Below are 24,029 nucleotides of genomic sequence, written 5' to 3'. Positions count from 1 at the left end.
CATCTGTATCCGCAAAAATGAACTGTGGATCTCTGCATGCAGATGTGGAAATCCATGAACATAAAGCAGATATCCACAGATTTGCTGGGCTCTCCATATTGGTGAACATAGCAAAATTCATTTCACTCAGGGCAGGGAAAAATCAGAGGGAACAATGCTCTTCTCCTCCACAACCTTCCAGCTCCCTCCAAAAAAAAAAGTCACATTAAACCCAGGTGTTTTATCAAAGTGAATCACTCACTTCAGGAATGTGGAATGAAGTCCTTTATTTTATTCCTCACCCCTTTTTCTCTAGTTCTGCTATCGAGGACAAGACCAAGGCAACCCCATTCCAGCCTACTCTATGCCTGCAGGGAGGGACCTGTTTCTATGGTATTCAGAGAAGCAACACCAAGGGTAAAAAAGATTATTTTTTGTAATCAAAAGAAATAAACCAGGATGATGATGCTGTCTAGAAAGCAGGAAACTATTCCTACCTCACCGGGAAACCCCTAGGTGACATGACCTTAGCTACAAAACATTCTCTGTCTCCCCTCTTTTATTCCAGTTCTCCCTCTCCTATCCTCCCTGCCTCAATAGCATTTGATATTTTACCAAGGGTTGTGGTGGATTCTCCTCCACTGAACTTTAAAAGCAGGATAGGATGTTCTAAAAGCTCTGCTCTAGGAATTATTTTAGAGAAGTCCTCTGGCTCGTTTTGTACAGGTGATCAGACTAAACAACCACAATGGTCCTGGAAAGGCTGTAAATTTGCAGCTCCCTGGACTCTTAAGAACAAACAATTTGTAGTTTGTTATTAGTTTTGGCAGTTGGTAACATGACAACTTCGGTAATATTTACAATAACGTGCCTCCTTCACCTTCTTATCTCACTTCCCTCTGCCGTTGCCACCCTTTGAAGAGCATATTTTTGAAGGGAGGCTTTAGGAAAGGATTTGGGGGAAGAGGGATGACAAAGATAACCAGTAACAGGAATTCAGGAAAAAAATGGGGATATGCTTATTTTCAGGCCAGATCAGAGTGGGGCAAACTATGGACCTTGAATAGCATCTGGCCCATCAAGCAGTTTTAATTCAGGCTTCAAGGTCCTGCTGGGAAGCAAGTTCAGAGATTTGCCCTGCTCTGCGTATGCCATGGCTCCATGTGGCTCCTAGAAGCAGCAGCATGTCCACTCTCCAGCTATGGAAGTCAATGTGTTGTCGACTACCTGATTAACCGATAAGCCTGGGCTACATGTGTTGACTACACGCACTCCCACTCGCCATAGGCAGCAAGGGAGGAGGGGAGCGAAAGCTAGCACCCATGAGGAGCTGGCTTTGAGCTCCCCGGAAGCACTGGCTCTGTCGTCCCCCCGCACCCCTTCTGCCATGCTGCAGCCTCTGATAGAGGCGCAGCAGTGCAGAGAGTGAAAGGGGCAGGCTGGAGTTGATACACGCAGGGAGCCAGCTTTCAATCAGGCTCCCTGTGCACGTTGGCTCAACGAACCCACCGGCCCTCTCCTCCCATCACCACCCCCTCTGCTTACTACAGAGGCAGTGAAAGGGGCAGGCAGGAGCCGGTGCTGGGAAGAGCCAGCTTTGTCATCAGTCAGGTTTCAGGGTTAGTCCCAATGGGTTCCTGACAGGTCCTGTACTCCGTCGATGATAAACTTTCAGCTGCATGCATGCGTTTGCTCCTGTCTAGCACGTTACCCGTGTACAATGAGTCAACTTGACAAACTCCCGAGAGAGCCCCCAGAGACCACAAATCTGATAAAGATTGAAATCACCTGAGCAGGTTCATTGCCAAACAAACAATAATAGCTGTCTGTCAGTGAACAGACTCACCGCTGCACCACTACACCTTATGTAAGCCGTGGCAATGGACTAACACCCATTAAGTGCCCTGGATTTCCAGCCCCACCCCACCCTCCCGCGGTCAGTCAGTGATCACCCTGTGGGATGCACTTTTATACACAGGCACAAACAAGTTACACATTACTGATATATCAGGTTGCCATCCTCTGTTATTTAGTTACCTTCCCTTACCTTGCAGAAGTAGAGTTTACTTACTATTCATCATGCTGTCAACTTCAACCCGGTCCTGAACTTAGGTCATTATGTACGTTATTTGTGGAGTAGCAGTTGGTACCAAAATGTTTCTCAGCAAGGTGCTCTGTTACAACCCCTCTGGCATGTGCTTGCATCCTGTACCTGGTACCTTTTGGAGTTCTTTATGCTTGACCTGGCTTATATTATTTCTCTTTAGCCAAGCCTCTTTCCTGCCTGCAGTTTCACTGAGCCAAAGTCTTGCTCACTAGATTTTAGGCCTGCTGATATTATGTTACAGACTCTCAACTTACTACACGCTTAAAAACCAGTTCCTCCAGCACAAGCTCTACGGTGCCGCCTGCGCTCCCTCCCCCACACCTCCACCACGCTGCTGTGTCTATGAGCAGCAGCGTGGTGGGGGGAGAGGGTCAGGGGAGGCTGCTGCAAAGCAGCCTCTGTCCGCAGCAACCCAGGCTTGACGCAGACACAGGCTGATCCATGGCAGCATCCCACGGAGCAGCCTCTCCTCACAGGGAGCTCAGCCCTTCTGCAGACAGGGGCTGCTGTCACTCCACACTGCTGCTTCTGATACAGAAGCAGCAGTGTGGGACCAGCTGGTTTTTAAACAGGCTCTCCTGGAAGACTGGCTCCCGCCTGCCACCCCACGCTGCTGCCTCTGATACAGAGGCTTCTGATACAGAGGTAACAGTGTGGGGTGGCAGGGGGCTCCCCGAGAGTGGGGCCGAAGTGCACTGGCTGCCAGCCCTTCCCCCAGAGTTTATCGAATAGTCATGTAACTGATAAGATTTCACACAGTTACACGACTATTGAATTACACGATATCTAACATCCCTACCTCCAGCTCCTATGCATGGGGCAGCCACAAGGCTCCATGTGATGCTGTCTCAACCCCAACGCCCCCACACAACTCCCATTGGTTTGGAACCATGACCAATGGGAGCTGCAGGGGAGGCACATACAGATGTGGAGCAGCACACAGAGCCTGCTGGCTATGCCTCTGTATAGGAGCCAGCCAGAAGGGGGACATGCTGCTGCTCCCATGAGCTGCGTGAGGAGGTTAAGTGCAGGCCAGAGGCTGGGACCCCTGAGCATGCCCTCCCAGCATCCCAACCCCTCCTGCCCTCTGAATCCCTCTGTCCCAGTCCGGTGGCTTCTCCTGCACCTCAAACTTCTCATCCCCAGTCCTACTCCAGAGCCTGCAATCCCAGCCTGAACCCACAACCCCCCTGCACTCCAGCCCCCTATCCCAACCCAGAGCCCCACACACACCCTGATCACCGAATTTCTAGCTCCACGCAAGAACTCATCCCCGCAGCCAGAGCCCTTACCCCCCCACCCTTTCACCCCAACCCCCATTTTGGAGTACTCAAGGCTCCCCCATACAATTTCCATACCCTGCTGTGGCCCTTGGGCCAAAAAGTTTGCCCGCCCCTGGTACAGATGCACAACAATGTTTTGTATGGATTATGAACACCCCCCACCCCCACCCTGTGGTCATACCTTTCACTTGGACCGTAGCATCATAATTTCCCTGAACAGTGGCATCTGTGCTAGGGGTGATGCACTTGTATTCTCCTTGGTCAACTGGCTGGATATTTCTGATCAGGAGTTCCACAGCATTATTACTGCTCCGCCTCAGCACAATTTCCTTATCATCAACCCTCTTCTGGTATTGCTGGGAGGTGAATGACAAGTCCCAGGTGCTCACTATACGCACAAAGTCAGTTCCCTGGGAAAATTCCCAGTCAAAGTTCTGTTCGCTGGGTCCATCATAGTCAGTAACATTGCAGGGGATCACCGTCTCTGTACCTTCAACTCGAATGAGTGGGCTTTTGGGCACCCTCACGATTCGCCCTTTGCAAAGAGCTAGATGAGAGAAGAGAAAACAGACAATTAACATAGGAAATACCATGCTGGATCCAATGTCCAGCTAGGCCAGTATTTATCTTCCGACTGTGCCAAGTATCAAACGCTACAGGGCGTGGCATGAGAAGTGGAGAGATGGAAAATTATAGAATCCCCTGACCTTACAAGTTTTCCTTCTAACCCATGTCAATTGCACTCTGTCCTGCACCCCAAGTGCTTTTCCCTCTATCTGCTTTCCCTGTCTAATAGAACTATGGATCATGAATAGCCACATAAATCTCTATTCCTTTGAACCCTCCAAAGCTATCACAAGACATTACTGAAAACAAGTTCTGCATGTTCACTATCTGTTGTGTAAAAAAAATGAAGTTTGTTGCCTTTCTATTTTCATTTGAATGTCCCCATGTACTCTATTTACCTTTTCTACCCATGAAGTTTGCCATTAGTATATTTTCTCATTCACTCCTCTTTCTAACAGCTCTGTATGAAGAGATTCTGAAAAGACTGGAAGTCTTCTCATGTCTCTAGTCATTTGTCACCCACTGTTTCCATGCCTGATAAAATATTTGAGATAGGCTGGCCATAAGTCACAGTGTTCCAGGTCGGGTTGCATCACTGCTTTACATAAACACTTGGTAATATTTTGAGCATTATTTCCCATCCCATTCTGTATTCATTCTAGCATTGTTTGCTTAGTGACATACTGTCTATTAAGGGAGTTTCTACCTTCCTCTCGGGTGCCAACTGAGGTTTGTTCATTAAGATCAGATAAAGGTATCCCACCAAATCCATTTCTTTCAAACTTAGATTTTTCCCAGTCCCCTTTTCCACTAGACTAGACACAATGGCTTTACATAACATGACTAAGAACTGAACCAAGAATTAGATGTTTCTACTTTTCCATCCATTCTTATTGCCATAATGGTTCCACCTTCTGAGAATTTCAATTAAGACACAACAGTTTGTATGAAGACAGTGGGGTGACTGCACAAGAGAAAAGAGTATTTGGCCCAGCCATCCCAAAGTGAAAGTCCACAGCTAACTAAGGATATTAAATTTAGATCAACTAATCAAACAGTCAATGCAATTTGCATCAACTATTCAATTAGTCCATAAGGCCGCCTCTGCCCCATGCTCTCTGTGCGTGCTTTGCTTTTGAAATGTACAAGAGCCCCCTTTGGGAATTCAGCATCCCTGCTCTAAAGGCTAATGATTCTAAACCTTCTGTAACCCCATGCATTCCTTCTTCCCACAATAAAATTTAAATGAAACAAACTTTTTATTTACTCGAAAGATCCCCAACTTCTCCCACTTCTGGAGCACATGTTAAGACCACTTATTGACTACTCATTCCTCCTCGAACGTCTTCTGTTAGAAACCCTGATATGCCAAGGTTTCTATCCATGATAGGCAACACATGCTACAATTGTAGTAAAACGGCATTTAGTGCAATATAAAAAGCGTGCATCTTGCAAATCTTTTGTACACATTTAATTTCTCTAGCCAGTCTGTAGAAAATCGGCATGGGTCATCATTTGCTGGCCAAGCAGTCACACATTTAAGGTTCCAAAGAGCAAGGTCCTGTCTCTCCTTGTCCACTGCATTTTAAAAATAAGTTTGGGCTCTACCCCATTACTGCCACAGAGCAGTTCAGCAAAGAATGTTGTCTTTCCTTTCTACATCAGAAGAAAAAGAGTGATCAAGATTGAACTGTCCAGCCTGAACTGCTGACTGACAAATTCCAAAACAAATAAAAGGAAGAGCCTACAGTTCAGGAAAAAACAGCAGCATAAAATACAAGCATAGAACTCAGAATTCATTCCGCACCCGACACTCCAAAACCCAGGGTGTGTCTAGACTACATGCCTCCTTCGACGGAGGCATGTAGATTAGCCAGATCGGAAGAGGGAAATGAAGCCGCGATTAAAATAATCGCGGCTTCATTTAAATTTAAATGGCTGCCCCGATCTGCCGATCAGCTGTTTGTCGGCAGATCGGGGGAGTCTGGACGCGATGCCCCGACAAAGAAGCCTTTCTTCATCGACACAGGTAAGCCTGGTTTCACGAGGCTTACCTGTGTCGATGAAGAAAGGCTTCTTTGTCGGGGCATCGCGTCCAGACTCCCCCGATCTGCCGACAAACAGCTGATCGGCAGATCGGGGCAGCCATTTAAATTTAAATGAAGCCGCGATTATTTTAATCGCGGCTTCATTTCCCTCTTCCGATCTGGCTAATCTACATGCCTCCGTCGAAGGAGGCATGTAGTCTAGACACACCCCCAGTGAATACCATGGCACGAATGCTTTAGGTTGATAGCTAGTAATTCCTGTACCACCAGATGGTGATGTACCAGAAGTCTGGATAATATTACAACTATTTATTGGAAAACCAAGAGTGCTCAGAGTTGTGCAGAAGACAGAGAAAGACACGGTGCCAGACAGTATTCCTTAAACCCCTTGACCATGCAGGCAAAGTTAATTCCCTGCGGAAGACTGGAGAAGCAATACATTATGCTAGGACCAAATGCAAACTGCTCAATTTAGCCAGATGACCTGGCAAAGAAACAGCACAGAGACTTTTCCGGTGGGTTTGGCTCTGTTGCTGAGAGAATAATGTCTGCAGCTGCAGGCTGGCTTTGGCAGGTTAGCACACTTCCCAAGAGAAAATGAGTGCTGCCTTCATTCACAATCCCAGCCTTTCCATGAAAGGAAAATACTTCTTCAGCAACCGACGCAAATCTTTCAGATTCAGTCTTTCAACGAAATCACTTACAGAAATCTGCAGTCCTGCTCCATCACCCCAACCTATACATCCATCACAAGACATATTGGGATAGTGCTTGGGAATGCCGAAGGGCAGCCAGGATGCTGAAAGGATCTGTCTTCCCGAGACCACCCTGGTTTCTAAGACCACAAAGCAAGGTAGTGGAGCTAATATCCAGAGTCCTTGGAGAGCACTCACATGGGAACTCTCAGCTCAGATTTACAAAATAAAGTTTAACAACTTTTAACCACTGTGCTTCACCATCCATACAACGGAAGCCACCTGTTATAGACCTTGAAAAACAACTTATTTGTCTGAGAACAGGATTCAATAGTGAAAAGATCCATTATATTCAATTATATCTCTATCTGCAGATCAATTAATTACATCAGATCTAGGAGGCCTAACGTGAGATTCGGGTCATATCCAAATTTAGCTATAGAATTACCAAAAATACCAGGATCCATCAACAGGAACTTCTCTCTCAGGGAGGGGCCCCACATCACACTTGTCTTATCCATCCACACTTCTTTCCCACAGCCTGCACCAGTTGGCCACATGAGTACTTACTTCAGTACAACATTAATTATTCTTATATTTCTGAAAGTTTGTTTGTCCCAAAAGATCTCACGAAACAGTAAGAGCTACAAACACCAAATTTTGCATGGATACTACTGATTTCCTAACTTCAATAACTGGATTGTTCAGATCTTGGAATAGGTTCCCTGATTCCCCCATAGCCCCAACTGGGCCCACTGATAATTAGCTTTTAGTAGCACCTGATCATAGAAACACAAAATTTTGCACAGATACTCCTGATTTCCTAACTTCAATCACTGGATTGCTTATATATCAAAATCGGTTCCCCCAGAACCCCAATTGGGCCCCCAGAGCCTTGTGTCACTAAATAGCTTTTAGTAGCACCTGATCATAGGCATTTGCTGGACTCTTCTTTGAAGCGTGTCACAAACTGCAACTATGAGATCCTTTCCCTATGATAACAGAGAAAGTACGAGCTATGTTAATTTCTTACAGTAATATAGGAGAGAAAATTATTTCCAATAAAATATGCTCTCTTAATGTCATTGATGTAGTTCATTCATCACATCTTTTACTATATTTTCCCCGGGCGACACTGGGTATTTCTGCAAGTAACAAATAAAGCTTCCACAATCATTTTAAACAGTTTTGTGCCACGAACATTAAAGTAAATGATCTGATATGATTGTTTTTTGTTTTCTGATTATAGGCAGCATGATTTTCCCATAGCAATTTAGTTAACAAATGAACGAAGCTTTGATAGGTGGTCTTCATCACCCTGGCTGTTAACTCTGATTGTGTATTTTCCCACAGAATCACAGCCCAGATTCAGCTCTTCATTTTGAAATACAATAATTTCAACTGGGCATATGCCTCATACAGCAAAGTTAACACTGTAGTAAGCCTCGCTAATTTCCTGACTTTCATGCTATTAAGTTTCCAACCTTAGTGCTTCATTAAATGTAGGTTTTTTACTTTTAACACCTTTAAGGAAAAAAAGCACTATAACAAACCAGATGAAATAACAGCAGGGAGACATACAATTGTGATAGATCAAGTCACTTAGCTGTTAAGGAAACTGGACTTCTTTTGCACCACTCAGATATATTTCTTCCATTTTCTCTAATTCAGTTTTAATGCAGGAGCCCACCCAGTGAGAGGCAGAGTTTACTGTCTGCAATGTAAGGAAGGAAATGAATGTAAGCATGAAGATGTGCTCTTACAGATTTCCAAAGACAGAAGAAGCTAGAGGGACTAGTTTGGTGGTTTAGAGCATATTTAGCCTTCTGTCCTCTGTTGTTGCATTACTTCCTGTTAGTCTGCAAATTCAGGACAGTCACGTGCCTTGTATTTGCAACCTCCATGAAAACCTCTGCTTCAATCAGAGACTGCAGACTAAGTACCATGTGGCTTAAGGCGTGAAAATTATGGGATATAGATGTCATTATGGGATGGAGAAAGTGACCTCCTGGGAAAATGACCTCTAGCTCTGAGCAACCTCTAGGCACCTCATTATTATTAAAAAAAAATTACAGAAATGCCCCCGAATGCATTGCCTCACATAGCAGTACTTGGCACACTGGGATACGTACTACGTTAAAAACTTAACGTAGATATGGCCTAAATAAATGAGTACTCATCTTCTCCACTAGTCTTCAGGTGTAGCTCCACATATGTACTGTAGCAACCCAATCTAGTGGTGACAAAGGCATAACTAATGTGGGGAGGTCTACCCATTTACACTGGGATAGACAAAGCCAGCTCACATCCTCATTTTTCCAGTCACCACAGATCCCACCAACTTGCACTGAAGACATAGACATTTAGCACCTCTGAAAAAACAGGTCTAAAGCACTCTGCTGAATTTGTTGGACATGCATCCTGAACAACCCTCCCCTCTTTCAGGCCCAGTTCTGGCAACAGGGAATTGTTTCATTCTTACTGCGGGCAGGGAGGAGAGGAAGGAGGAGGAGAGAGGGTAGAAAAGACCTGGAGGAGAAATAGCCTGTGCGAATTTTCTACAGGTTTATTTTCTGAAAACACCATTTGTGGCTGCTCATATTGAAAAAGCCCCTCCGGCTCCAGGACCACTGCAGTCGAGTTAGTCTGTACCGGGAAAAATTTAAAAAACAACAAATAGACTAGTAGCACCTTAAAGACTAACAAAACATGTAGATGGTACCATGAGCTTTTGTGGGCACAGCGCACTTCTTCAAATGTACATGTTTTGTTAGTCTTTAAGGTTCTACTAGTCTATTTGTTGTTTTTTAAATTTTTCCTGGTACAGACTAACTCGGCTACTCCTCTGAAGCATATAAATTGAGACTCTCAGTCTGGGGATTTTAACCTCATTTTCTGACCAGCTATCACACTAGAGCACAGCTTCACCTCATCGGGGCATTTGATGTGGCTCACGCTGCCCAAGATACCCATTACTGGGTGACTCCTGTGACAGATCACATTCCGGGATGTTACAGGTGACCCCTTGAATTTAGGGTTCTTAAAAGCCAGTTCCCTGTGCATACCAGCTCCCACCTGCCTCGCCTCGGCTCCCTCCCTCCCCCCCGCACACACACACCACTGTCTGTATCAGAGGCAGCAGAGCAGGGGGTTGTGTGTATCAGAGGCAAAGGGGATAGCAGGCAAACTGGCTCCCGCAAAGTCATCTGTCCCCCGCATGTAACCGATGAAGTTTTCAGCAGTTACATGTTTACTTGAATAAACATTTTAACGTCCCTATTAAAAACCCATATTTCCCCCATTCCCATTAGAGATGTTAAACAGTGGTTAATTAGCTAATCAAGTATTAAATGGAATTTCTATTGATTACTTAATTAGTTGGTGGGGGGGGGGGGGTCATTCGCTACCCCACTGTGGCTCTGCAGTTTAAATGTAGTAGGAGCCAGGTGTGCAGGCAGCTCAGCTTCTACTATATTTAAGCTGCAGAGCTGCAGCAGGTTTAGCTCCAGGGGACAGCGAAAGCCAGGACTAAGCCGTCCTGGCTCGCTCCGGCTCCAGCAGTCCTGGCTCGCTCTGGCTCCAGGACCACTGCAGTTCTGTCCCCCCATTCCCCTCTCCTGGCACTGGAGATAGTGCTGGGGGGAACTGGATGCTGCTCCCCCACTTTGATGCCTCTGATACAGACACAGCGGGGGGGGGGGGGCAAGTAGTCAAGTAATGATGCAACTACTTGATAAGTTGACTAGTGAAGTGGTCATACACATCCCTAATTCCCCAGAGTAGCCAGAGTTCAAATTTTGTGATGTACCAACGCACACTGTTGGGTTTACTGGCATCATTTGTCTCCCAAGACATCTAATATATTTCATCATTAATGCAGGATGGCATGTTCATAACGAATTCACTTGAATCCCATTTAATTGTAGAAACAGATGGGGGAGAAGGCAAGACACTGTATATGCTAGTGGCAGAAAAGCTGGAAGGATACTTTAAGTTTAGTATTTTATACTATTAAAGACCACCAACAATGTTTATTTAGTGTGGCCTTATATAAAAAACTAGAATTAAGACACTGAACATGGTTGAAAAGAAACTGCATAAATGCTGCCTCCTTTCAAAGCATACCAAGCCACACACGGAAGAACTGGGGTTACTTTTCAAAACAAAAACAATAGGATCTCTGTAGTGAGGTCAACACATGTACAATAGATACATGTAAACATTGCTCAGCCTTGTGATACAAATAATAATACCAGTGCTCCCTTCACTCTAGGGGGATTACATGCGAGAATGGAGGAAAACCAAAGAACCATGTTAACCGCTTATCAGAAACATTTAAATGGAGCACATTTCAGTTGCCCACACTTTATAATCCGCTTGGAATCCGTAAGTCCCAGCATACAAATGCTTCATTTTCATCTGCATGGCAAGCAGCTTGCATCCAGATGCAATGCTGCCTATTGAAATGGGTAGACTCCACAAGCCTCATTGCTATGTTTAAGCACTCATTTTGGCCACCCCTAGACTAGTGCCTATTCCCCCACTCTAATCCATAGTTGCATGGTTCCCGTTACTGCTCTCTTCCCTGTTTCTGCTATACACACACAATACACACATTTACCTGCGCCTCTGGCCTTTTTCTCAGTCACCTGTATATGCTGTTTATGGAATATCCGATGATTAAACAAATGCCAGAGTGGAGACAGGAGGCAAAGGGAAGAAAGAGAGGCGGGGGAGAGGAAAGAGTTTGGACAGGCCGATGTTAACCATATTAGCTGCAGAGCTGCTCACTGTTTTAGGGTGGTGAGGGACAGATGAAGTGAAGTTTTAAAAGTATCATGCCTTATAAATTTTGTACACATTTATTCTTAGTGATAAAGTACGCACCACCACAAATAAGGAAGGAAATTCCCAATCCAATTATCCCTTCCAGTTTGCAGCTCTTGCCTCAATCAATAGGAAAGTCCTGCTGGTAGGAAGTGATGAGCACCTGATACTAAAATATTTTAGATACTTCTTGATTGCTCATGCTTTACGTATAGGAGAAGAAAGCAGAAAATCTGTAGAATCACCTACAAGGCACAGAAACCTGGAATTCTGTAAATAGTCCTCTCTCTTATGACACAGGCAGAGTGTATTTATTTCTAGAGCACAACAGACCCCACTGGGAGAGCACTCTAGTTTGCTAGCACCATGGGACTGTACACTAATGTCAGTTTCCAGATGAGGATGAAGCTGCTGTAATGTTGCTATTACTCTGAGGGTGAAAACGTATGTGGTAAAGGCAATAAGGGAATCTTTTTTAGCTTTCCTACCACCTAGCTAATCCATTCATGTCTTGCTGTTGAGACTTTTAAAGCTTGCTCCTTGTAGAGTCACATCAGAACAGACCACTGTTTTGGAGACCATTCTCTGGCATGAAGTTCCTTCTGTGGTCTACACACATTCACCTAATAAAAGTAAGAGCACATGGTTTCAACAGGCAGGAGGGAGAAGGTCAACTCTCCATGTCAGCTGCTCAAAGGTAAGTGTGATGTGATAAGCAGCAGGATGCCAATTAGAGAGCCATTCAATAGCTGAAAAGGAGAACTGAAAGGTGAGCAAATTGGTTGAGACTAAGCACCGTATGTCTATGCCCCAGAAAAGCAAGGACAGTTGAAACATCCAGGTGATTTCTTTCAACTAAGGCAGCCATATGATACAATGATACATGTCTGAGATCCTTCAGGGATGAACAAACTAAAGTACCTTTCAAGCAGATACACAACGAAAGCTGGATTTGCCAATAAAATGCAACCATGTCTGGGGTGGAACAAAGCATCTCTTTAACAGAGAACAACAATTTATGACAGGAAGAACATGGCAGCCAACTATGAAAATAAATGGAGGTATTTAAGATGGAAGAATCATTACCACAGCTGCAATCTGGATTGTGATTCAGTGGAGTATTGTATCAAGGGCAAGAGTCTCCTCAATGTGTCATCAGCTCCAAACATCCAGGAATTACTTCCACCTGCTGACGTGTCTCCTATTTCTAGCAGACACATCTCCCGTTTCCATGCTACACTGAAAATGCACTAACCTTGTGATGTGCATAACAGTGCCGCACACAGTGGTAAAAAGTCCTGTTCCGTACACCCCTTTTGCACTGCCAAGGAAACACCCATACAAAGACATCAGAACATCCTTTCTTCCAGAGGAAGGCTGGTCAGACCACTGTCAGAAACTATTCACCTGCCTGTCATCTGGGGAAGGAACACTGACTGAAGAGACAGGAGATTCCTCTATTGGCTCGCCTCAGTCACGCTACAGATCTCTCTCCTCAAGGAGTGGAAGAATTTGGTCCTTGTCTCTGATCCCTGCATGCTGGATTGCCATTACACAGCTTTAACCAAGAAACAAATGCACTGAATGACAGAACCACCTCTAGTAAGAGAAGGAAAGGGAAAAAAACCTGAATGCATCCATACTTGTGTCAAAATCCTCTGATATTATTGCTGCTACATACATTTTATTTTATAATACGTCTCTAAAAGTGACATGTTTACACCAACACTGTAATTTTTTTTAAAAGATCCATCCAATTATAACCTTTATCTCATACTGTGCTTTGCAGTCTGGCAAGAAGTAGGTTAGGCAGATTGAAAGGAATGTCTCTGAGTGTCAGAAATTCAGCTTGCTACTTTAAATAAATTACTTTACTCAGCTTATATCTAATTAAGGGAAATCTCTTTCATTCGCACTCCCACTCACCCCAACACCAGACCCTTCTCCCTAATGCAGATGTACACAAAGGGCTGGAGAGCTGGGGGTTTATACTCAATGAAATGGCAGGCACTCATCACTCTTTCTAAGCGACAACACTCTGACTGCTCTGATCAGTAGAGCACCTGCCAGCTCATCATCAGAGACCACAGGGAGACCAAATGTGAGTCTTTATGGCTAAGCTGTAATCATCCTACAAGCACTAGTGTGTCTGAAACATACAGAGCTCTATACCAGGTCTCCTAACAGCCCCGTTATACCTCCCTGATTGTGGCACCATCTAGATAAAGCGTAACATGCAGATTGTTATGACTCTACAGATGTGCAGCATTATCATCTCAAGACATCAGTACGGAGTGACTGGGAGAGTGCACAAGAGACACACACGTATTGTTCTTTCCCAGTCTGTTGGGGTTCTTTTTTTAGATAATGCAGAGAGCTTATTTAAAGGAATTAAGCCTGGGTGTAATTGCTTAAAACCCATTATCTCTATTGGGCTGAAGCAATGCATATTGCATCTTAAGGGCAGCCTCAAAACATGTGATCAGAGACTAACTGCATTAGATTTTTGGGTAACCGGATGTCACCGAGATCAGAACAGAGACTTGCAAGTCCCCTCTGCTCAGCATGCAGAGAACGCCCAAGGACTCCACTCCAAGTGCCCCAATCCATGCTCCACCCAGAAGCTCTAATGTCCTGCACTACATAATAGGCAACCAAGGAGTAAAAATCCCTCTTTTCTTTCTATACAACATTGACTTGTTATCTCATCCATCTCCCCTTCCCAGCAATGAAGTTTCAACTCACCTAAGCAACTTGTAACCCAGCTCCTCTTAAGTAGGCAATAAGAGACTTGAGGTCCCGAGAAAAAATTCAGATCAGGAGAACTATTGGGCCCCAATATTAATACCTGGAGAAAGTGGAAAGTGCCTTTCCACAGGAAACAGAGTTCCACCTGTCCCATACAAGTGCCTGTATGCTGCCACCATCTGAGACGTACATGGAGGATGGAGAAGATCAAGACTTGGAGGAACAGAAATAGGAAGTATGCTTCTTGCATCAACCAAGAAGCAAAGACTGGTGTCACCGAGGTTTGGGGAGCCTCCAGGCCCTGCACCCCCATCCACAGCCAGATGTGAGTAAGCCAGCAGGTAGAACAGAAGGTTTATTAGTTCACAGGGATACAGTGTAGAACAGACTTGTTAGCAAAGGAACCAGAAGCAGTCAGTACAACCCATCTTGGAGTGGGATCCAGAGCCAGGGCCCTGGATTCCCTCCCTGTATCCTAAACCAGCTGAGATTAACTCTCACACTCAGCAACCAGTCCCAGCCCTGCAGGAAGCCCCGCCTCCTCCTTTGTCCAGCTTCCTGGTCAAAAGGTGTCACCTGATTGTACACACACCCGGCTCAGGTTACAGAGAGCCTGGGCCAGTGTGTATGTGCTGGGCTATGGCAGAGGTCCCTCAGCAAGAGTCACACCTGAAATTCCCATCCCGGCACCTATTCAGTGTCCAGGGAAACTGCGGCACGCGCGCGTGCACACACATACACATGCAACATAAAGCAAACAGAGTGCATACAATCCCCATTTCATCACATCTGGTAAGCTAAGTGGGAGTTTGTAAAATGGAACACCATGTATGGCTCAGTGTTTTGTATCACAGCCTGATGAGAGCACAGGTCCCAAAGTGCAGCATCTTGCAGGTGGGTGCAAAGGGTGCGAAAGCACCCTCCTCCCCCCCCCAGTCCCTCAAGTAAGCATGCTCCAGCTGGTCAGGGAAAGGCATGAGCAACACGCTGCCCGAGCCACCTACCCCCAATGCTCTGGCCGGCCGGTGGAAGGCTGGAGCTGATTTCCCACGCTTACTTGGGGCACCATTCACATCCTTGCAGTCCACATTTACAAAAATAAAAGCACCCCCCACAGAAATTCCTGCATATGGGCCTGTCTTGTTCACTGCACAAAACATATCAGAGGAAGATAGTAGACCTCATATTAAAGATGAATTCACAAGGGAGAAGACAACTGTAGTTTATTATAAATTGTTAAAGCAGCTCTTGTTCTAAACAGATCACGGACTATTAGATGTTTACAGCACTGAAGGTTGTGCCTTTAGTTTTCTCATAGCATCAAATACAACCCTATTAAGCGTTGGCTTTGTATTTCCTTTCATTGCCACTAATAGTTAAAGGTAATAAAGGGCTGTAGAAAGTGGTGAAGAACTCTGTACAATTCAAAAAAATAACTTTGTTTTCCTATCTGAAAGACCCTCACATAGCAATTTGCATGGCACCCAGTCTACCTACCTTCAGGGAATAATGGGCTAAGTTGCCAAAATAGGTTGAGAGAAATCCAACTTGGATATATAACTTTAAGACCACCAGGTGCTGCATATTTAAGCACACAAGTTGACACTTTACTAATATAAAGTAGAACATCCAACTTTTACTAAGCCCCGGTCCCATACCAGGGGTGGGCAAAAGGGCCTCTGTGGGGGCCCGCCAAGCGGGTTGATCCAGCCCGCAGAGGCCCTGTCGTGCTCCCAACCCCAAGCCAATTGGGGCCCGAGGGAGGGAGAGCATGCAAAACTTCCTCCCGCTCTGCGAGGAGCATGCTGCACTTCAAAGTGCTACGCGCTCCTTGCAAGGCAGGTGGAAACGTTGCACGCTCCCCCGCCCCCAAGCCCTGATTTCCTCCACCCACCCTCTCTCCCCCGCAAGGAGTGCACGGAAATTCAAAATGCCGTACGCTCATGCAGGGCAGGGGCAGGGCAAAGGAAACTTTGTAGAACTCCCCTGACCCCAGGCCCTGATTAGCCTGGGGGCTAGGGGAGCACCCAAAGCCTCCTCCAGCCCTACCCCCGCCCTGCGAGGAGCACGCAGCAGGGCCCAGCGTGGGTGCCTAGTGGGAAGGGGGGGGCAAAGGGGCTTCCCCACCCCCAGACCAATCAGTCTGTTGGTGGCATAGCCCAGAAGCATATTGGCCCTGCCTCTTTCAGTTTAGGCCCCGCCCCTTACAGGCAGCCCAGGAGCCATCAGAAATTTTTTAAGTGGCCATCGGCCAAAAATTATTGCCCACCCCTGTCCTTTACTGTTTTTCTCATACATAGTTTTTTCTCAACAACACATATAATCATGTGTAATATCTGCAAGTGTGAGTGAGAGTGAGAGTGTGAGAGAGCGAGCATTAATCCTGACATAAAAAAATACATTAGTACAGATAAAATATAACAAAGCACTAATGATTTTGAGTGCTCGATCTGACATCTTTAAAAAAGCCTAATTTTTGAGAGGATTAGTGTTCAGTTTTTTCTGAAAATCAGGCCTTGTGGTGTCTCAGGTTGTGTAGTCTTAAATCACTAGTCATTCATTTTTGAAACTCTGGCCCTGTGCATATTGGTATTTTTGTTTCCCAAACTGAAATTGCAGTGAGCTGGAGTGCGCTACATGTAAGAATTATGCATTTAAACTTTAGCACCGTCTTCCAGGACTTGTGCATTTTCCATGTCTCCCGATTCTTCTTTCTGTCTGTTTTAATAAATTAACAGCTCACGCCAGGCATTCCTTTTGACCATTGGTCCAGCCTTCCATCAGTTTAATTCAGGTATGGAGGCAGTTAACAATAAATCTATGTTGGCTGTAAGCTTTGGAGGCTTTGTATGCCAGCACACTTTCACTTAGTCATACAGTTTCTTGGAAAGAGAGGGCTAATTATACCCAACTGCATGGTGAATTTTGTGATGTGGACATATAGCCCCCTCAGGACTAAACTCACCTTTGTGATTTAAGAAAGAATTTACATGTTAATCCATGTTTCTAGAGTTAAAATGTGAGCCTGAATCATTAAGCCTCCATAAATAATACACTAGCGAGTCACATCTTGTGCATAAAGGTGAAAGACTTCTATTTCTGGTCCTGTAGGGAGGTAAGGAAGAATGTTGTCTTGGGTTAACGTATACCCATTGATTTAAATAGCTTTACTCTCAAGCTTTAGTAATCTAACACAACCAACCAGACTGAACCAAGCTTTTGTTTATCTGGGGTTTGGGTGGGTCACCGAGAACTCTGTTCTATCTCTCTGAGTTAATGTTGTGTTTCCATGTCCTTTGAGCACGCCAAAGAATATTGAGGTATAGTCAGCCTAAAACAGGCTGGTTTGCAAAAACATCTGGTGGTACTTTAGTATCCGTTTTCCCAGAGACTTACATAGGCATCCATACTGGGACAGAGAGGGTTCCTTTTTTGGTCAAAATCATATCAAAAAGGAAAGGCTCGGCAAAGATGATGGTAAATATCTTGCTCCCCCCCTTTCAATTACAGAATGCCTATGTAAATCTGAGATTAAAGCACTCAGGGGGTAGCCATGTTAGTCTGTGGACAACTAATGGCCCATTCATTGTTTTTAAAGTTTTTTTAGATTAAAGCAGTAAGAGCTCGAGCATGTCTCTCAAATCATGCTCTCTGTGTGTATGTGCGTGAGAGAGAGAGAGAGATTGAGAGAGAGAGAGAGAGATTGAGATTGATTCTGTGGTGCCTGGAGTTGGGGGACAAAGAGAGTTATCTGTGCTCCTGACATCCAGACTGTGGAGATTAGCATACTAAGTAGTGTTGCTTCGCTCTGCATGACCTGAAATTGGCTCTTGAGTGCTGATTAGGTTCCACTGGTTGTGAGAGAATGTATTTGAAACCAGTGGTCTTTCGTTGTTTTTTCAGGCTTGTCACACACACAGGTGGGTGGCACGTTGCTTTCCACCAGGAAGATGCCCAAATGCCTTTCAATAAGGGCTATTAAATTACAGGAACGTCATCTGATAAGAGCTAAATTAAAATTAGGGATAAAACATTTTGCTTCTTTCTTTGACAGAATGCCTGGCTTTCAGGCCTCTTCTTGATCTGTGAAGAAGCAGCATGATGTGGTGGAATAAACACTGGAATTTCTTGTATCCTGTTCCAGGCTGTCACTGATTTATTACATGGCCTTAAGCAAGTCAGTTAATATCTCTGGGTAGCAAAATATCCATATTGTATCAGTTGTTAGTAATGGTGTATCTGAATCCGTACTGAACTGCTTGTGGGGAGATGGCTCAGGAAATTTTTATCATGCCATAAGAGCCATGCTCTGATTTCATTGTTTGTGCCTTAACTTGGATCTTAGCATGGTTGTTTTTTCATTGAAAATGGACCCCTAAATAATTCAGTGAAGATGGAACCTTAGACAATAAAATCTTTTCTAGAAATTTATGATCTGCATGCTAGTTCAGCACCAGCTTGTCCCTACAGTTTTGCCGCATGGAAAATAGTTTGCAAGTGCACTGTCAAATTTGGTATGGGGGTGGTCCTGCACCATCTGTCTCATTTTGGGTGTGTCTAAACTACAGGGTTTTTTTGAAAAAAGTGGCCTTCTTTGAAAAAACTTCCCCTGCGTCTAGACTGCCACCGTGTTCTTTCGAAATTAAATCAAAAGAACACAATGATTTTTTCGACCGCGGTAAACCTCATTTTAATGAGGAATAACGCCTTTTTTCGAAAGTGCTCTTTCAAAAAAGGCGTTCTTGAATGCAAACAGGGCTTTTTCAAAAGAGAGCATCCAGACTGCCTGGGTGCTCTCTTTCGAAAAAGCAGCTTGCTTTGTTGAAATAAGTGGTTGCAATCTAGACGCTCTTTCTAAAGAAGCTTTTTCTAAAGATTCTTTTGAAAAAGCCTCTTTCAAAAGAGGCTTGTAGTCTAGACGTAGCCACTGTGTCCTCCACCAGCCTCATTGCCCAGTCTATCACCACCCCCCATTTACATAATCTGTGGTGATGATTGGAGAAGAAAGTGCTGCTCAAGAGAATCAGGATGCAAGGTGCACTGGAAAGGTTAGAGCCTAACATGCATGTTTTAGGTGGCACTGTGTCGTGGCTGCTGTTGCCAATACTCTGGCTCTGCTGGATGGTTCTGTTTTGTTATAATGCCAATATCTGTCACCCACAGTGCAGCCTGCTAGAAGAGACTTAATTATGAATGTTTTTTCAAAAGAGGATCGCAATCTTATTAAAAAAGAAAAGGGGGAAGGTGAGATTATGGGCATGCTTAGGCCAAGAAAATGGGTAGTATTCCCCCCTCCCCCCAACATGTTAGCTGACACATTTTCATTAGCATAACTTTACGGTAGAAACTCAGAATTATGAACACCTCAGGAATGGAGATTGTTCAAAATTCTGACACGCTCATAACTGAACAAAACATTACGGTTGTTCTTTTAAAAGTTTACAGCTGAACACTGACTTAATACAGCTTTGAAACTTTACTATGCAGAAGAAAAACGCTGCTTTTCCTTAATTTTTTAGTAGTTTAACACAGTATTGTAATTGCTTTTTCTGTTTCTGCTGTTTGCCTGATTGCATTCTTCCCGTTCCAGGTAAGGGATGTAGTTCACTGGCCAGTTCACAACTATTAGATTCTACTGTTTGAGACCTTAAACACAGAATAGATTGGGGAATGGGAGAGCCAGGGGTTGCCAGCTCATTTGTTTCTAAATGTAACTTCCCTGCTCTATGGTAAGTGCAGAGTCCTTTGTAAAATCACATTGGTTAAAATGTATGACTCAATGTCTTAAAACGTGATCATTACTTTATTTAGACATGGAAAGAGATAAAACCTAACTAGGCTTGATACACTAGCCCAAACAGTCTTCAATCATTTTTATCAGGCAGGGGGAAGGGGTTTGGGGTGCAGGACTGGGGCCGGGGTTTGGAATGCAGGCTCCAGCTGGGCAGCACTTACCACGGGAAGCTTCCAGGTAGTGGTGCGGGGGGTTAAGGCAGGCTCACCCCTATCCTGGCCCTGTATCAGTCCCAAAAGCAGCCAACAAACTCTCTTCATCCCTGCCCCCCTCTGCTCTGTGGAGATGGGGTACAGAGTGGGGGGAGGAGCAACCTAACATCAGCACCTCCCTTCCTCTTCTTCCTGTGCCCTGCACAGCAAGCGGGAGGCTCCCAGGGATGAGGGGCATTTCCAAGGCAGAGGGCAGGAGCAGCACAGCAGTGCTGAGAGGTGCAGATGAAGTGCCAGCACTTGACAGCCTCTGGGCCAAACCTCTCAGGATCACCTGTCAAAGGTTCCAAGATCTACCAGTAGATCTGATCTACTGGCTGGTGACTACTGGTGTAAATGGTTAACGGATAAGCCTGGGCTGATGACTAACATTCATGGTTACACACAGGCTCCAGCCCTGCTCCTGGGGAGCCAGATGCCACCTCACATTGCTGCAGCGTGTGGCAATAGGGGGGTGGCAGGAGGGAGACAATGCACGCTGGGAGTCGACTTAAAAGCCGGCTCCTGGAAAGCCACCTGTTGCCCCCCTTCTGTATCAGAGGCAGCAGTATGGAGCAGTAGGTAGGAGCCAGTATGCACAGGGAGCCAGTTTAAAAGCCGGCTCCCAGCATGCAGTGGCTCCTGGGGGCCCCCACACGTAACTACTGAAGTTTTCACCAGTTACACGATTACTCAATTACACACATTTTAACATCCCTACTACCAACTGTGCATGAGCCTGAAGGGATAAGGGATGTGAATGGTTAACCGATAAGTATCAAACTTACCAGATGATGCTTACCAGTTATGGTTAACGGGCAGGGGGTTGCTTCAGCCCAGATGGCCCTGCTGTACACCATGGGCAGGGAAGCCGCTCCAGCACAGCCAGGCCTGAGCGCCCTACCCCCATTTAAGAGGTTATGTTTAACTGGTTAACTCATTAAACGGGATTTTACATTCTTAGAAGGGATGCACCTCATTTGCCTAAAAATTAAGAAAAATCAACGACAGTCTGTCTCATCACCCCTACGAGGGTGTGAGCTGTGAATATTTCTGACCATAGCAGCTTTATGCTAATCACTATATACATTTCTATAAAGGAATCACTTCATCCATCACTGAAAAGCAGTCACTTCTGGCCAGCGTGGCAGCTGCTTTACAGTGTACCACAACACTAACAGTAGCTCAAGACAGAAAGAGTGTATGTGTGGCGGAGTCTTTTTCTGCTGTATTTATAGCAGAATTTGAAAAGGATATCAAGATTAGAACCATCTCCACCCCCCAAACACACCAGAATTTATGAGAAAAGCAGAAGGAGGGAAAAATAAACCCAAGAATTGCCTAGTTGCTTGTTATCCCTTGACCTTCTATGCAGAAAGGGTTGAAAGCTGTTACCGAAAACATTAACAAAACAAAAACAAAAAAAGAAGAAACAAAAGAGGGGAAAATAAACTGGAGCCCTCAGAGCCCTCTATAAAAATAAAGTGAAATGGGAGGGAGACAGGGCACCCAATGACCTAGGGCCCCAAATTTATTTTAATGATCCTACTCTTATAAAAGATACTATGAAAATTTTAAACTATATACACTGTAAAGCTCTTTGAGACCCTTCTGAATGAAAGATGCAATCTAAAAAGCCAATATACAGCCATTATAATCAGCTCCTCAAGCTGGCCCATCTGACTATGGGTAGTGCTCAGGTTACAAAGGAGTTGCACAGTTCTATTGGAGCCAGGTGTTTCAGAAAGGTGTTTTTGATTAAACGAAAGCATACATCAGTACTATCAAATCCCAGGGCTCGTTTCAGTTCCTTATCAGAATATTGTAACAGTTGTACCAAGTCAGAAATTCCCACTCTGGTCTTTGTGACAAAGAGAAGAGGAGTTAACTTGCCTTTCAAAACATGAGACAAACAACCTCCCATCCTGCAAAAAAAGGAAAAAGAATACTGATTTGCCATAGTGTTTGTGCAGCACCAACTTAAACCCAAGAGTTTCCAAGTTGCTTCTTATCCTTTGACCTCCCATGCAAAGAGTTGAAAGCTCTGACCAAAAACATTAACAACAACAAAAAAAAGATTAAGAAAAAAAAAAAGAGAGGCACTGAAATCCACATGATTTGAGAAAATGGCCCCCTCGCTCATGTCCCATGATAGTGTCCGAGATTCCTACTGCTTACTGGATTTTGAGAGTAAGAAGCTATGATTTCTTTATCTCTTAGAAACAGCAGCAACAGAAAAACTATGATGTTATCACAGTCTTTAGAACATTGTTTAAAAATAAAGATGTTTTTAAAAAGCCAACTTTGCATCTAGGCCAAGATGTCTAAGAAAACAAGATGCATGTTGATAGATTCAAAAGCCTCAACTAAAAGGCTGACAGGTCCTTCCTATGTAAACCTATTACAAACAGATATTTACTAATTCTTCATTGTTTGCAATTTCTGCTTTGAAGTTTGAAAGTAAGATTTCTGTTCATTTCCTCTGGTAAATGATTTTTTTATTCTATCTTATCTCATCTCCATGTTTGTAAACCAGAATCTGACATGTTAACAGCACTCCCTTGCAATAAAGTTTGTTTAGTTAATTATTAAACAGTAATCAGTTATTACTCTTATAAGAGCAACCAAAAAAAGTAACTAATGGGCACTTATCTTGCCACTTGAGAACCTGCAGAAGAGCTATATTTGTGGGGTCCTAATTAACAAGCCATTTTTTATTCCCTAATTTCTCAGCAAAAGGAATTGAATTAAAAAAAAAGATAAATGATCTGAACAACATATCCCAGGAGATAATACTGCCATCAGATTAAGGCATTTCAAAGAACTTAAATGCAGGCCTCATAATGTAAAATATTTTATGCAAGTTGCACACTTTGCAATTTACTAGTTGGCAGGTTTAACTAAATCTGTATACTAAATATGTGTTCATTGCATCTAAAGAGTAAAAGTGCTCCCCCTTAGTCCTGCACTGACAGACAAAGGGGGGGAGGGAGGATGTATTTCAATCGTGTTAGCTTAAAACATCATTAAACTTTTTTAAAATGACTCTTTAGCCTGTCAAGACACACAGTTTGTGTTTATTCAGATTACAAGTGCAATTGCCTATAGTTTCATTTGGTTAGGATATTCATCACTTTCTGCACTGTCCTAAATCATTTCATCATATTGGTGGATGCATTACAGAAGATGCAGTCCATATATAGCAGGGGTGGGCAATAATTTTTGATGGTGGCGCCACTCCAAGATTTTGGTAAATGGTCAAGAGCTGCACTTTCCTACAGAAGGGTGTAACAGGGCAGGCTGCACCACCAAGGGCGCCTCCTGCTGGTCACTCAGGGAATTAGCAGTTTTGGTGCTGGAACGCCCCCTTCTGGCTGATGTCTCACCCACGGTTACTGTTATTCTCCATTACTCTAGGCCAGGACCCATGTCTCTCCCAGACCATAGCGTCCTCCAACCAGGGCACTGCCCCTGCACTCGAGTCCTCCCCGTCTGGAGACCCTCAACCCCCCCATATCCACCTTGCCTCAATGTCCCATTACCAGTCTTCATCTAGCCCCTGCCTCGATGCCGGCTGAAATGGCCACTCATCATTGGCAAAGAGGTGTGAACCTGCTGCTTTTGCCTATCCTGGCTGCTTCCCTGCAGCCCTAGTACCCTGAGGCCTTGCTTCAGGCGCTGCAGCCTGGGAGCTTGCCTGACTAGAGCTTCCCAGCTCTGCCTGACTTGCCCTAGCTCTGCTCTAAATTAGGAAACCCCCATATACATGTAATGAATTCACTTGTTAGTG

The 24,029-nt window shown here is 44.6% G+C and overlaps 1 protein-coding gene across 1 annotated transcript in view; it reads right to left on the bottom strand.

The window, feature by feature from the left end:
* PTGFRN (prostaglandin F2 receptor inhibitor) overlaps nucleotides 1-24,029 on the bottom strand; it is a 106,025-nt gene that overhangs the window by 66,037 nt on the left and 15,959 nt on the right. The window contains exon 2 of the mRNA XM_075909226.1: nucleotides 3,551-3,916. Coding sequence (XP_075765341.1) covers nucleotides 3,551-3,916 — 366 coding nt within the window. The remainder of the gene's footprint in view (nucleotides 1-3,550; nucleotides 3,917-24,029) is intronic.

The sequence above is a fragment of the Pelodiscus sinensis genome, chromosome 1, assembly GCF_049634645.1.
Source record: "Pelodiscus sinensis isolate JC-2024 chromosome 1, ASM4963464v1, whole genome shotgun sequence".
Lineage (NCBI taxonomy): Eukaryota > Metazoa > Chordata > Testudines > Trionychidae > Pelodiscus > Pelodiscus sinensis.
The sequence above is the reverse complement of the archived record's forward strand: the minus strand, read 5'-3'. Positions and strand labels throughout refer to the sequence as shown.